Here is a 16,046-nt window from a genome sequence, read left to right on the forward strand (position 1 = left end):
CTTTGGGTTTCTGTGGGGAGTTTTGTGAGCAGAAATGTTCTTGTGAAGTTTGGGAAGTGGCATTGTGCGATGATACAAGTTGTCTTTGTGAAAAAGGTAAGTGACCAGAGAGAAGACATTATGTGCGACAAATTCTTTTCTTTAGAATTACCTTTAGTAACCTTACTGACACTTGTGTTACGAAGAAAAGTCCAAAGTTGCGGAGGAAACTAAAGTAACAGAGAAATCCCCATCTGTCACAACCAACAGCGTTACGTGTCGAGGACGATATAATAATTAAAACAGTTAAACGTTAATTAAAAAAAGATTGTCAAGAAGGTGATAAATACAATCCTTGTCAAACAACACTTGGTGGCGGCAAAGTTGCCACATAGGTGGTCTTAAAATACATCCTCGCAACATTAAAGCCGAATTGAACTAGATTCACAAAGACGCCGACGCCTGATGTTGTCTTTCAAGTCAGCTGTGACACGTGGGGTTTAGTCCGTCCTAATCTGTATGAGAATAATGTAATTTATAATATTGTACGATCACGAAGTTTTGTCATAATTTAAGTGTATAATTAAGTAATATGGTAATTAAGCAAATGATAGCAAATATAGTTAAGTGGTTGTTTAGGATAATCAGGTTTGTATCCTGTAAGAAGACTTGACTGAAAAATAGTCTTTTTTATTAATCATCCACTAGCCTATGCTCTGGTAGATCTCTGGAGACCAACTCAAAGGAAGACCGAGAGACAATGGTGGTATCACTGGTACGTGTTGATTGAACATGAACATTGTTTCCTGAGAAGCTATCAGGAATAGCTCTCTCAAATAACTGTGCATAATAATAACAGAATTTATTTGTCGAACTTTCGTCTAATTCTTTATTGCAGTATCGAACCCGCCAAAACATATGGTCGGAGATGAAATACTGATTATTTTCCTTACAAGTGTGTGGCGATTGCTGTCATTACACTAATGATCTGCTTACTATGCTATCGAAGAATGAAAAAGAACCTCAGGAAGTATCGACGTCTGAACAACGATCAAGAAGAAATACACGAAGTCATGAGGGTAAGGCTTGCTGAAGTCGTCGATATTTGATACCGTATTCGATTTGCATTATAATTTTAAAAGTCGTATTATTATTTACAAATCTAAAATGTCGCAATTGCAGTTCTGTGTTGATATCGGCATCTGCAGATCGAAACACAGCACGCATGAATCTTTATCTTTGTGTAAGTTATGCATCAAGTATAGCAGGTAGTTGGGCAAGGGTAAAACTATGTTGATCATATTAATATAAAATATTATGTAAAATCACTATCAAACAACTAACCTGTTTATTTAAATTAAAGGAACATATAGGGCAGCGTGATAAATGGTCAGTTGGGAACGCACGCTTGAGAAAATCACAGATATTGCTTGGACAGGGATCTTCAGGTCAAGTGCACAAAGGATATTTCAAACCAAAAGGTAGCAAAATTGTCGAAGAGGTGGCAATAAAATCACTAGTACCAGGTGGGTAGATAGAATTACAAGTATGTAATGTGAGTTACTACTTCGAAGGATAATCGTTTAAGCATTCCAACTGTTCCAGACACAGACACTGGCCTGGTTGGAGTTACAACATGTCCACTAATTCTACTGTTCTCGATGTTTTTCCACAAACATTAGATCAGCACAATGTGTTTGACACATTTACCAAAAAGTGTACCTCGTTGGTCGGAGTAGCTGTTTCAACTGTTTGTATGCCCCCGGGGGCTATGTACTGGTCAGATGTTAATGTTAGACGCCCTGTTGCCGATAAACAACTTCTAAACAACAAAAAGCAGTTACACTACTTCAAAGTTTCGTTGAGACGACATGATAAATTGTCCGCTTATAACATCTTTGAGCTGACCGAAAGTTACACCACAATGTACTGACTTCCTTCTTTGGCTCCGTTTTTCTGTAAAGTGGGGACCATGCTGGTTTGGTAACAGAGACGAGTGTCCGGGAAATTCCTATTAAGCAAATGTTTTTCGTGTCATTTTCTTGTCGCATTGCAAGGTGGTTAAACGCGTTGCTAATGAAAGGGTGAATGAAAAGAGTGAAGTAAATATTTCTCAATGCACTATCGCTCTCACTTTCCGTAACGCCAAACTTGATCGTTATGACTTTTTCTGACATGTTTTTTTATCGCATGGCCTGTAACGCAGGCTTATGATGCAATTTAATATGATAGTTAATATTAACTATAGGTAAGCGGACGAGTAGGAGGCAGTTTACGGAATTTAACGGTACAGTTTGCCAGTAAAACTCCGAGGCCCGCAGGGCCGAGGAGTTTTATGGCAAACTGTATCGTTAAATTCCGTAAACCGCCGACTACGAGTTCGCTTACTGTGTTATACCACGAATTTGCCGAGTTTTAGAGCCTTGTTTGCACGCCGAATGTTTTTATTTGTAATTTTAGTGCAGTGCAAGTTGAAACTTTGGCAGGAAAACATTGACGCGTTTTGACACCTTGTTGAACGAAAGTCTAAAAAATAACCCATGATTGGATAAAACAAAGTTGACATGTGTTGCTATTGTAGTGCGATGACGTGGTTGAGCACCTGGTTTGATTTGAATCGTATGAATTATGTTTGATTGATTGGTTGGTTGAATGAAGTGAAAAGGTGTTTGCAGATCGACGTTAGAGTCACGCTTTGCTCATTTGAGTCGAAAACTTTGAGCAGCATACACGCAATTGTCGAGTCGCTCTACGTATTTCGATATGGCGGATGAAGTACAAATGAAAGCTGTATCCGGTGCACTTCAACTACCAAAGCCAAAGATGGAAAAGAAAAGTCCCCCTGTCACGCCAGTGCTAACGGCCACAATCGGAAGACCAAGCTACACAGCCACGTCAGAGAAAGGCGCAACAGAAACTGCAAGTACAAAAAAACAATATGTCTAGATCCACAATGACTGTGGTACTGCGTGTGTGTTTGCCTGTAGCTAGATTTAACTTTACCAAAGGCGACTGAAATCTCCACATTCAGTGTTTGACAACTGACTTTTAAGTCTTAAATTTCAGATTCGTATGATCGTGATAACAATAACCTTAACACAGAAGTGATATTTGCAATCAATACCGTTATTTCACGGTGACCTGTAATTGATTTTTAGATGTACAGTCGTGCAAAATTAATTCAGTCCGGTGATTCTTTTAAAGTGGCTTCACTCTGTACTTGATGGTAAAATAAATTTCTTCTGGTTAATGTCTCGCATTTGTTTTGTTTTTTACTCGTCGCCACGTGACTTTCTTTTGTTTAAAAAGTGTCCATTTTACAAGTTCTTTTGTTTAAAAGTGTCCGATTTACTAGTGAACCGGACAGTTTTTAACAAAAGAACTGTCCGATTTACTAGTAAATCGGACAATTTTAAACAAAAGAACTTGTAAATCGGACACTTTTTAAACAAAAGAAAGCAAGGTGGTAATAATAAAATATTCGGTTATGGAAATTAGAAAGCATGGTTAGAACAATGGGCACGAGGCGGAGAGTGGTATAACAATATTAACAATCGTTAAAATTGATTTCAAGTTTATTTAGAACAAAAGTTGATATGTTGTCAGCTTAAAGGTATGTGGTTACCAATCTAACGCAAGAGCAAAACTTTAACTTTTCGGGCGTCATTATGTGATAGCAAAGAGGTTATGACTCTTGGCTCTGATTGTCTCATTCTGCCACGTCTAGGTCTGTGGGGAAAGGCTGTCGTAGGGGCTAGGGAGTAGAGAATTGCACCATGACAGCCTTCACGTTGGGTATTTTGCTCTCCATGTTAAAACCACGATCATTGTTTATCATGTTTCCGTCTAGGAAAGGAAATATGTCAAAATGTTTATTGTTGTAGGTTTTCAAAATCACTTTGCGTGATTGATTATATATTGATTATATGCTACGACAGTTGACAGAAAGGGACTTTTCCATTCACGTATTTCAGGTGGAATAACTTACAAGTCTTACATGGACTTTGCAAGTGAAATCCGATGTTTGATGAAACTGAACGGTAATTTAAACATAGTTACATTCAAAGGATTCATTCTGCAAAGAGGTAAGGTCAAAGTTTCTTTCAAGTGTTTCCATCATGGTTAGTCAAGCAATGCGTAATAGTATCACATGTCTATCTACATATATGGAATTGATACAATGTGTCGCTAAATCAATTTCAAGTTTTGATCGCCAAATCCTGATACAAGAAACTTCCTTTAAATGTAGAGAAGAAGTTGAATTTTGATATCGTGTCAATTCAATAACTCCCATTGGAAACATACTATTCTTTCTAAAGTGCTGGAAAATACGATGACTTTGTTTCATACTTACCCCATAGATGATAAATGTTTCCTTATGGAAAGCGCCCCAAGGGGAGATCTTCTTAACCATCTACGTTGCCATGGAAACAACATTTTGAGGGAAAAATCAACGGAACTACTTTTGTACACACAGCACATAACTCGGGGAATGCAGTATATGAAGAGTAAACAGGTAATGCAAGTATAAATGTAAATAGTTGAGTGTGGCACCATAGTTACAATATGAATCACACATGTTTGTACACAAACCTACTGGCGCTGAAAACGACTAAATTGGACGGGCAGCGTTCAAATGTTTAGGCGTAATTTGTTTCAATCATTAATGACAATAGCTAATCAATAGACTTCATTGTTTTATAGAGCCAATATGATGTTATGAATTTTATTTTATCTTACCCATCAATATCGTAACTTGTACTAATTCTTTACATATTACAAAGATTCTACACAGGGACTTGTCATCGAGAAACATTTTACTATTTGATGACAACGTTGCCAAAATTAGTGACTTCGGTCTCAGCAGAGATGTCAGTGAAAGCTGCGGAAAGTTCGTAGAAACGCCATGGGTAAGTCATCTCACCTTCTACTTTCCAACACCTCGTTTGTTACAAATATTTGTCGACTTTTAGTTGGACTCTTCAAAACAGTCCCGATTCTGACCCTTTCAAAGTCTTCATACTTAATGAGTTGATGTGGAATTAAGGCTGCCAGGATCCTCTGCGGACACCATTGTTCGGTTGTAAACAGAATCAGTAAAGTGAATAAGGCAATTACAAGCCTACTTCTCGCGAGTCTATTTTCTGCATCCTTACTGAGTAAAATATCACCCTTTATTACTGACAGAGCGAAGGACAAACGGCACTCCCGTTGAGATGGATGCCACCAGAATTTCTCACAAGGGGAGAGTTCCACTTCAAAAGTGATGTGTAAGTACGAATACTACCTTTTCAATTAATCTTTTTCACAAGGCTACTTTCTTGTGTACTTCCTCGACACCAATACACAAACAAGCTTGCACTGAGTCTCACAGATTCTTGCACGCACTCTTAGACGCACATGAAATTTCACAAGGCACAGGCAAATTAATATGACTGGTTTGACCACAATGTTTCCAGCGAATATGAAACCTTCAATTAGAACGGTAACATTGATTTTAATGGTATATATCATACCTTCGAGTCTGAAACGTAGCTTGACACTTCGAAGAATATCAGGAATTATAAGATTTCAAATATAGCAAGAATGCTTCCTAGAGTTGATAATCATTATATATTAGCCAACTTCACTGAGAAGGTACTTGCATGTGATAATCTTTCTGGTTTATTTTTTTGTTTTTCAGATGGTCTTTCGGTGTGTTATTTTGGGAAGTTGGCGCTCTTGGTATGTTTGCCTACAAGAACAACATTGTGTGCATGATTGGCATATGGTTAAACAATTACGTGGGAATTACTCAAGTGTTATAATGGCGTTTTTACCGATACGTTATGTTTATGATAGATATATTGTACTCCTGGTTATTATTAGCACAGATAATACCAACAGAGAGAGAGAGAGAACTATTGTCCCTTTCATGACTTTACTAGGTTGGTCAGGTAGCCATGGCAAGCAGGTGAAATGCAATCGAATGCAGCTCCAAAGGAACTCATTACCAAACCTGCATATAGCTGCTGTCCAACTCATTTTGTAAATATTTTGTGTGTTTTACACACAGGTGCAGTCCCATTTGAAGATGATGACTCTTATAAGTTCATTCGTAGGATAGCTCGTGGAGAAATGCTACCAAAGCCGCAGATATGTACAGATGAAGCGTGAGTTATGACTCTCATAGAACTAGTTGAGATACCCACCTTTTTGACATAAAGTAGCATTGATAAAAAATCAAGCCACCAGAAAAATGGAGCAATTAATTTGTAATACTTAATGTTCCGTTAGCCTTCACTTATGGTTATTTTTCAGTATTGTGTCACTCCTGTTCCTAAAGTAGTTCCTTCGTCTACTGCCAAGATGGTATTTAAATGTTGTCAAATTTGCCAAAAACTAAAAACGACTTTATCATTTAGGCACAGGCACGACAAATAAAATACTTGTCTTAAGACTTGTTATAAAAAACTTGAAAAACATTTTAAAAACGGCCATCTTTGTGTTATGTACGATTCTTTGTTCATATTCGAATTCTAGTTTGATCTTCAAATAATTCGTCAACAATTACGTACATTCACCAATGACTTCGCAAACTGGTACACAATGAACGATGTGTGCAATACTTGTACTATAGGCATCAATTTACTTTAATGCGATCGATAACATCAAACACATATTATAGATGATAAACTTCATCACAAATGCACGCGGAAATTTCCCTTAGTACGTTCTGGATGTCGGACAAAATTTGAAGTAGCTAAACCTTTGACTTTTCCCAGTGACCGGATTTCATCGTCCGAGCCTGACACCACATCCACAGGCATGGAATGAATGCGCGATCGGTCGACTTCTTCGTTCAAATCTACCCAAAACGTTTGATAATGTCATATAACCTGTTATAAAATTCAACACACAAACCAGATGGCGTGCTGTTTTATTTCTGTAATCTTCTGGTAATAGTGTTTATCTCAACACTTCAAACAGCTTAAATAAAGTACATTCTAAATAGAAGTCGAATGCACGTCGTAAAGTTGTACGGCACCATGAAAAAATCGCTGGCAATATTCCGTAAAACCCCTGCTGAACGAGAAAGCTTATGGTATATTTATGTGTGAATTTATTTACGTCTATTTCTAAGTCATGGTATATTCTGTCACGGATATTCGGACAGCGCAATTATAGGTTTTGAAGCATTAATTTTACGATTGTCATAATTGAAAGATTTAGATTTCTTCTTATTATTATCATTATTAAATTCAACTGCATTTGTCATTAACGTACGATATCTTACGAAATCTTAAGTATTACCATATATATATATATATATATATATATATATATATATATATATATATATATATATATATATATATATATATTAATCATAAATGTTCGATAATTTAATTAGACATTCTTATTCGTAATAGAATTAATGAAACAAAAAAAATGAACACACTAAGACATAGTAAAAATATTCAAAATTCGCACTCTGCCAAATACAAAAAGTAAAGTGGTTAACGAAATAGTCCCAGTCACGTGATTACGTCAAATTACATGTACATGTTTATAGCACAAATATATCTCTTACCAGTTGTTCTGGTCACTTTATTTGTCTTTTCTCAAGTGGCATACTAATGTGATTGCTGTTTGGAGTACTGTACTTTCCCGCTTCGTCTCCTATCAAAGTTATGTTTCAGAACATTCCATACATGATAATATTCTACCCTCATCACCGTGATGCTTAATCAAATTTCAGATATCAAATTATGTGCAAATGCTGGGCGAGACCGTTGGAAATGAGACCGTCAGCTAAGCAGCTGACCGTAGACATAGAACTACTCATGGAAGACAAGGTACATGCATAGCTTTTGCTCAAAGCAAGGCAACGCTTTTCCGTAAGCACTGTGCATCATTTGAAACTCACATATGACTGTGAGGGGACGAGCCCTTTTATATGCTGCTCATTGTTTATGGATGATGTGATGATTTACGGTTGATGATTGTAATTTTTGTCACAAAATATTGTTAATCATTATTAATTGGGTTATTTACCAACATTTTGCCCGTTACAGCCCGCATCCTGGGATCTAATATATGAGCATATAGGAAACAAGTGTTATTAAGTAATCTTTGAAGTAATATGTATAGAGCATTTTACTATTTGATTGCATGGTTACAAAGTTAGCACCTGCTCATTTATCTTTTAGTAAATTCAAAACTTAAAGTGTTCAATCTTATTTGCTATGTAAACGTATTTAATTGCATACAAATAAGATAATCTTTTGATACATTCCAGGGTCTGTTCACGGCGAAGCTTGGCAGCAGAAAAGAAAGGAAAGAAATGTTGTGGAATGAAGAACAAAAAAATGTGATTGGTGAAGGACCATAATTCTAAGAACGATTATACAGTAAAGTTAATTCCTATTTCAAGGAAAGCTTTTAGCTTGATGAAGATTGCTGGAATTTAACATAACTTTGTCAAACGGATCGCTAGAGTATGTGTCTACGGTTCCAGGAGATTACGAGACTTCTGCGCCTATGACTTTCTTAATTCAACGCCACGTCCACAAAAGTGTCAATCATTTGTCATAACTTTTAAACATTCCACTTAATAGTTTTACACGAAGCGATGCTTATTATGTTATTTGAGAACGTTATGGAATACATTTGTAATGTTCGTTGCCAGGCTAATAGCCTATTTCAATACTTCACTTTTTGTTCAACTTTCCATATTTAGTCTTTATGCAATGTATTGTAAAAATGCGATTCCTGCATTTCCTTACTTGTTATCTGCCTCAGGTATGAAAGATTGTGATGACGCCCTCGTTTCAATTTGTTATTGTACTTTACAATGCGTAACATAGAGCATTAATTTCTGTTCACAATGTGGTCAACGCTGAGTCAAGCGTCACCGACTTAGAACCGATACATTTCTCAGTCGCCTTATCCGAAAGTTGTGACTAATTCCCTGAAACGAAGACAATGTTGTGTGTGTCACTTTTTATGTTCTCACTGAATTGTACAACAGTGGCATCTGAGAGTATGCATAACAAGCGATTGATCCCCTAACACTGATTTAGATATATCAACTCGTCGTTTGATGATGAACATTGTTCTATATTTCGACAGAGTTTCGTCTTACAAGGAAATAAAGTTTATGAATGTACACAAACCCAAAATTGTCGTGAAAAATATATGTAAGGGAGCCATGTAATAAAAGCATTAAATAAACAAGCGACCTAGCGGCCGATATAGCTCCGCTGTGTTTATGTTGAGAATAACTATTTTTGACACATGTTGATTAAGAAGGTGGAAATCTTTGATAGCTCAATGCAGTGGCCAGAAAAAAGTGGCTAAAATAGCTGCAAAAATACACAATTGAAGATTTCATCATACTTTGAATATATCACATCGGATCATCCCTCAGAACATGTCAACCAATGCTATCTGATGAGTAGTTTTTTGAGAATAAAATTTCTGACCGAAAATAGCAACAATTGCCCCAAAAATAAAAATTGCAGATTTCATCATCATTTCAACAGATTAAATTTAGTTCCTCTATAGAAACCTGTATACCAAATTTCAAAGCTGTTAGACCAGTACTTTTTGAGAAACACGTTTTTGACCAAAAATGAAAAATTCAATAAATGTCATTTAGTTCATCTATAGATACCTGTGTACCAAATTTCAAAGCTATCAGGTGAGTAGTTTTGGAAATACACATTTTTTGACCAAAAATGGCAAAAATTGCACCCAAAATACAAAATTACAGATTGCATCAGAAATTCAATATATATTACTTAGTTCAATTGCACAATTTGAACAAATCTGAAAAAGATCATCCCTAGGGACATATCTACCAAATATCAAAGCTATCTTACTGGTAGTTTTGAAGAAGAATATTTTTTTAATTTTTTTTACCAAAAACGACAAAAATTGCCTTAAAAATACAAATATGCAAATTTCACCACAATTTGAACAAATCTGACTGAAGTCATCCTAAGTAAAGTGAATATCAAATTTCAAAGCAATCGGACAAACGTTTTCAGTGAAGAAGATTTTTTTACCAAAAACACCAAACAATGCCCCAAAAATACAAATATGCAATTTCACAACGATTTGAACAAACTCAAGTGAGGTCACCTCAAGTGAAGTGCATATAAAATTTCAAAGCAATTGGACTTGCGGTTTCAGAGGAGAAGGCAATTGTTGACAGACGACGATGGAACGGACGCCGGACGCCGGACGACGACGGAAAATCAACCTATTTGATAAGCTCCGCGTCGCTTACAGCAGAGCTAACAAATTGAACTACGTAGTATCGACGCAGGAGATGATTGTCTTCGTCAGATTGTCTTCCGACATGCAATCCAATGTTTTGGCTATAATGTATAATACTGTACTGCATTTGGTAGGGCCCCTTGAATGTTTCCGTTTTTACCATATATAGCGATGGCACATGTTTTTGCGCTAACGATAGGCTTTTATTAATCCAAGGTACCTGACACTCTCTTATAAATTCACGTCGACTGTTTTGCTTTGTCAACTGTATACGCCCACTGATTGTAATCTCGTTTGTAGTTGATACTAGCACTCGCTCACGTGTTATGATCTGGTACCGACAGGTTAGTACATGTTCACTATATCTCATTGGCATGCACATAATAGTATTTTGTTCTAACAGATAATATCTTGTACTCAAGTGTTAACTTTCTCGTTCGCATCATATAGTATCTCGTGCGCATGATCTGGCACATGTGATACTAACATGTTCGGACGAGGTAGTATATCGTGCGCACGAGATACTATTCAGTTCGAACGAGATAGTAACACGTGCACACGAGAAAATAAGCTTGTGCGCAAAAGATACTTGAGGAGTCCCGCGAAAATATCTGAGCTACATTTTATTACTCTGATTGTAATTTACAATTTACACATTCCGTCGAGGTACATCATATTCTGTTTAAAGTTCGTTGACATGCACACAAGACGAAAATCCAGATTTATGCATAGCATAAAGTTGACATAAATGTAATTAAAGTTCTTTATGAATCACCTTTATGCAGCATAAAGCTACACCTGTAAACACCTTTATGCAAGCCCTTAAAAAAGGTATAATGGCTCACCACACATTTTGTTAGTTTCTTTTGTATCTACATTTCTGTATTTCATATGGAACTTATTCTTGGGTATCGATCATCGTTAATGATGCACGCTAAGAAAACTTGAAAATGTTGAAATACTTCAGAATTAGGGAGTTTTGAAATTCAGTGTGTTGGAATACTAAGAAACTAAAGAAATGTGTTTGATTTTTTAACAAAACGTTGATTAAAAGGCGTCGGTTTCAAGCAAAAAATCACTGAAATCCATTCATTTCAAGTTCGTTCAGTCAATGAAATGTCAACATTACCATCGTACAATAAGACGAGCTTCGAAAATTAAAGATTCCGAATTTAAAAGAAAATGTGTCTGAATAAACAAATTAACGTACTTTCCGGCAAACTTGTCATTATTACACCTAAACTTTCAGGGATTTAAAGTTCTATATCATGTAACATTACCTTCTAGAATTGTTAGTTTTGTCACACTTTTAAAAATCCTTAGTATTGTTTTTTACGTTTTCAAAGAGATAGAGTGGGTCATCCATCATGCTTAGGTTTCCATTATTTGGCAAAATGTATCCACAAATGTATCCACAAATTCACAATTTCCCATATTGTATACTCTCTCATGGGCCTCGTTTGGGCACTATATGCGAGTATAATTGCTACGACCGGGTAACTCTTATCTCAAGTCGGCTCAGACTAGCAGATCTCAATGGTCAATTAATGCATTTACGAATAAAACAATTCTGAAAACTCAATAGATAACAATGTTCAATCAATTAAGAACTTAACTGAGGATCTAAAAATCGATGAACTGCAGTCTGATTAGTGTTGCAAGTTTATTAGAGGCGAATAGGGCTATATAGACTAGCATTGGAACTTAATAGCACATCATTCATGTCTACGCTGCTCTCATGAGATATCGCCTTGACCATTTTCGTGCAGAAGTACCCTTAACACAGCTTATGACGGACTTTCATTGCAAGGCGTTCAGAGAGAGTTTCACATGATATGACAATTTTAATACTGCGTGAGGTTTGATAAGATGCGAGAGATTGACGTCTAGTCTAGCGCATACTACGTAACTCTTCAGGATTGTCAAAATATCGTTGGACTGGTCACATTTCCCTAGTTTAGCGTAGGTTTGGGCACATAAGTTTTATTCGGTGTAATAAAGACAATGATACGTGATTATGATGTTACAGGAAAAATTACAATTTGTTGCCTACCCTCGGACTTGCGCTCATGGCGATAATATTGATGATACCCTCGCCGATGGCAAAAGTGTTTTTGAGGGCTAAACATCGTGACCTTTACCTTATTATAACACTTCACGTATTATCAAGCAACTGTGATTAGCTGAGCCTCACTCACGTTGTATAGAACAAAAAGCGATAAAAGATTGATGTTTCGTGCGCTGATATTATCCCGTCTTGATATTTGACTACAGTCTAGGCAAAGTTTTGATAAACAATTTTTCGGGTGTAATAATATCATCACCATGACAGTAATGTAGATGATATCGTCACATTCGGCTCGGGCATCATCAATATTACCATCATGAGCACCATACCTTGAGCAGACAGAAAATCGTGATCTCGCGCTTGTAAGTGTGTTTCATTATTTAATTATTATAAGCTTATGTTATGAATAGCAGTATTATTAATATCACTGTTATGTGAATAAATATGTTTATGTAATGCGCTAGTACAGTCAAAATCAGATGAGCATCCAATTTCATAGCAAATATTATTCTTTCTGACATGTTATCCAAACAATATGAGGTTATTACAAAAATACCGCAAATGATTCACAAGGACATTAGCGCACCGTATCGCCCGATACGAAGCGGAGGGCGATGCGCGGCGCTAATGTCCGAGTGCATCTTTTGCGGTACTTTCGCAACAACTTACATGCACACCACTTCTTAAAATGCGAAATGTCTTTTTGAGTGACATGAGTGTCTTTGAAAATCAACAGTTAACTCGACCGATTTCATACAGGATTTTCCTTTGCAGCTTTTAGAATTAATAGAGATCAAGCAATTCAGTTCTGTGACCGTCTCAATTCTCGTTGTGAAAGTCGAATTGTTCAGAGCTGGGTAGAATATACAAACATATGTATATAATAATCGCCCAGTTCACAGCAACTACAATGACTGAGGGCTAGATGAGCGCCTGCCTTTTGTTTTCTGAAAAAAGGGAAATTTAAATGTCTTCGTAGACGCATGAAAGATTGTTCGAGAGCTTAAAATGATTAAGACACAGGTATTCCCTTTCGTTGTGTAGGGAGTAATATACACGTGAATGTAGAGATTTTGGTCTTAAAATGTTTTTTATGCCGAGGTACACATATCATGCATCGCCAAACAAACGTTTCCTTTATAAATCAACATCGTGACTAAAGCCTCATTTTAGTTTCGTTGATTAGCGCCGCGTATCCGATTTATTTTATAGTTCAAAAAGCAGTACTGTCGTCAGGGTAAGTCACAATGCTATCAGAACACCGATTAATACTACTGAAGTGCTTGAAAATCAGGCACATAGTAAAGATAATTGGAAGAAAACATTAAAAAATTTTCGGCACACTATGTAAAATAATGCGTGTAGAAAGGGTGGAACATTGAACATGCTGGCCACACGTATTCCGAAGACATAAATGTTTACATTCAACCCAAAGTTAACGAAAGCGGTAGTGTGCAAAACATAGATAACAAACTCAATCTATTAACAGACATGTTAATGTGTAAATTCTGCTCTCTCAGATCGTTTTTTATATAAAGGAAACTATGGGCAACTTTAATCCGTGACAAATCGCGGCAAACCTGTTTACCGCAACGAGATTCAATAAAGGAATTGAAGATAATTTTTTGTTAATTTCTCTTATAAGCTGAAATATATTGAATATTTAAATATACTTATATTTCTATTTCCATAATCAATATATATCTTCGAAATAAGTATTCGGGGACTTCTTGATAGGAGATTGCGGCCAACGCGATGTCTTGTTCATTCATCAGCTCAAAGTAAATGGAAAATAGTCAGGCTATTTTCAATTTGTTGCAGGCATGCACAGTGGCATGCCGTCGTTAACGCAGCTATCAAAGACCGTGCCTCGCATACGTACGGTAATTGTTACACTGTAACACAGTCCCTCAGATGTACTGTTACTATACATTACATTCATCGAATCATCAGCCCTCAAAAGGACTTTTATTTGGTGCTAGATTTTCTCTTGACAGAGGGGTTATAAACCTTATGGAACTCTAATGGAAATGGTTACCCACGCGTGTTCTCAAAATCACGGAAAAACGGTAGTTTTTTGTTCATCATCTAGGCCATTGAAAACACAAAAAGGGGTCCTTTTTGCAAAGGTTTATCCATGAATAGATTTGTATGCAGCTTTGAAATATAGTAAACAATTTTCTTACACGTACAGCCATTTTAGCGCTACGTTGAAAATGTGACTATTTTTATGGGGACGTCATCGTGATCACTCTTTTCCCAAAAGCTGTCTTGTTTTCAAAAACTGTCACAATGGTCAGCTGTTAGACAACAAGAGAGACTACATTGATATGTCAAGACAATGTCATTGGTCTATATTGCATTGGGATGGCTGTAACTGTCTTTGCAATTATCTCACAGACTCTAGATATTTTTATGGTTCATATATCTCCTACATTGCTCACAATTCTTAGAGTGTCTTTTTTGAATATCCAAGATGCACGTAAGGAGTGTTTTGAAATTTTGTGGAACAAGCATTAGTACCCAGCTTTTAATGTGAGTGCATTACGGGTTTATAAAAGAGCCTCGCGTATGCCAAAACGGTCTGCTATGTTCGAGTCAATAAATTTGAAACCAAACGAATGCCTGAGAGATCTTTTCTCTCCTGTAACGATTATCGATCAAAGCTCGAGCTCCCACTTGTTATCAGGACCTGGTTGGGACCGGGCAAACAAACTTAGACTGTCGACAGTCCCTTGTGCCTTTTCTTTTCTATTATTGTTATTTTCTCTCGCACATACGTTTCTGCGTATTCAAGAGTGTCCAATTTTGAGGTCAATTTTTAGTGCATGCAATGTCCATGCTAAATTTAGTTTAAGAGGGTCATTTGGGGCAAAGATTACGTGCCCCAGTCGTTCAAGTTAGAAAAGGGGGGTGACATTTTTGATCTGCCTTCTCTCATTTCGAGCTAATTATGCAAGTACGTACCACAAGGGTCAGTGCATCTTGATGCCAAAGTCTATTTAATCTGCGGGATAATTATAGATACATTTTTGTTGCAATGTAATCATTACTTAATGACGTGGGACTCCCTTTGTTGTCTCGGATGGCAGCGCTACCTATAATGGAGCATGTCTGCACCAAATTGAAAATAGGTAATAGCCTGCATTTCTATTTACATCAGCCTGATAAATAAACTGGACAGGGCGCTTTGCCTCTTTATGCCACGTAGCTGCACCATAATGCTTAGTTCGAAATGATAAATTGATATTGAACATAGAAAATAAAAAATAGGGGCATATTTCAATATGAGACAGCGTACTATGGAAATCAACCAAAAAAGCATTTTTTCAAATTCCTTTATTGAAATCTCGCTGTAGTAAACAGATTGGCCGCGATTTGTCACGGATTCACTTCAAAGCACTAAGTCGGTAGAAGAAGTAACTGTTATATATAGCACAATTAGTCACTTTAGCAAGGGACTTACATAACTAACTTAAAAGTATACATCACTGCTACGTTCACTCAATCATCGGTACTGTAGCAACAAATCAGAACATTAGATGTGATTAATTTTAAGATAATCAACAGCAATTGCACTTACCAGTACCTCTTCCTCATTTGACTACTTTGAAGATTTTGAGACTACGCTGAAAGCATTAATCTTGTACTATACATTATTATACATCTAACATCGAGAAAAATATAACTTTGCGTGCGCTAAAAAAGCCGTACGGAACGCCCGTTCCGTAAC

At 36.6% G+C, this 16,046-nt stretch overlaps 1 protein-coding gene across 2 annotated transcripts in view; it reads left to right on the forward strand.

The window, feature by feature from the left end:
• Positions 1-9,375, forward strand: part of LOC139130849 (receptor tyrosine-protein kinase erbB-2-like) — a 232,645-nt gene extending 223,270 nt beyond the window's left edge. For both annotated transcript variants that reach the window (XM_070696648.1, XM_070696647.1), the window contains 9 exons: positions 1,343-1,505; positions 3,954-4,064; positions 4,341-4,495; positions 4,764-4,889; positions 5,167-5,249; positions 5,663-5,703; positions 6,035-6,131; positions 7,721-7,817; positions 8,261-9,375. In XM_070696648.1, the coding sequence (XP_070552749.1) occupies positions 1,343-1,505; positions 3,954-4,064; positions 4,341-4,495; positions 4,764-4,889; positions 5,167-5,249; positions 5,663-5,703; positions 6,035-6,131; positions 7,721-7,817; positions 8,261-8,353 (966 nt within the window). In that variant the 3' untranslated portion in view covers positions 8,354-9,375. The remainder of the gene's footprint in view (positions 1-1,342; positions 1,506-3,953; positions 4,065-4,340; positions 4,496-4,763; positions 4,890-5,166; positions 5,250-5,662; positions 5,704-6,034; positions 6,132-7,720; positions 7,818-8,260) is intronic.
• The last annotated feature ends 6,671 nt before the right edge of the window (positions 9,376-16,046 follow it).

Source organism: Ptychodera flava, chromosome 4, assembly GCF_041260155.1.
Source record: "Ptychodera flava strain L36383 chromosome 4, AS_Pfla_20210202, whole genome shotgun sequence".
NCBI classification, from domain to species: Eukaryota; Metazoa; Hemichordata; class Enteropneusta; family Ptychoderidae; genus Ptychodera; species Ptychodera flava.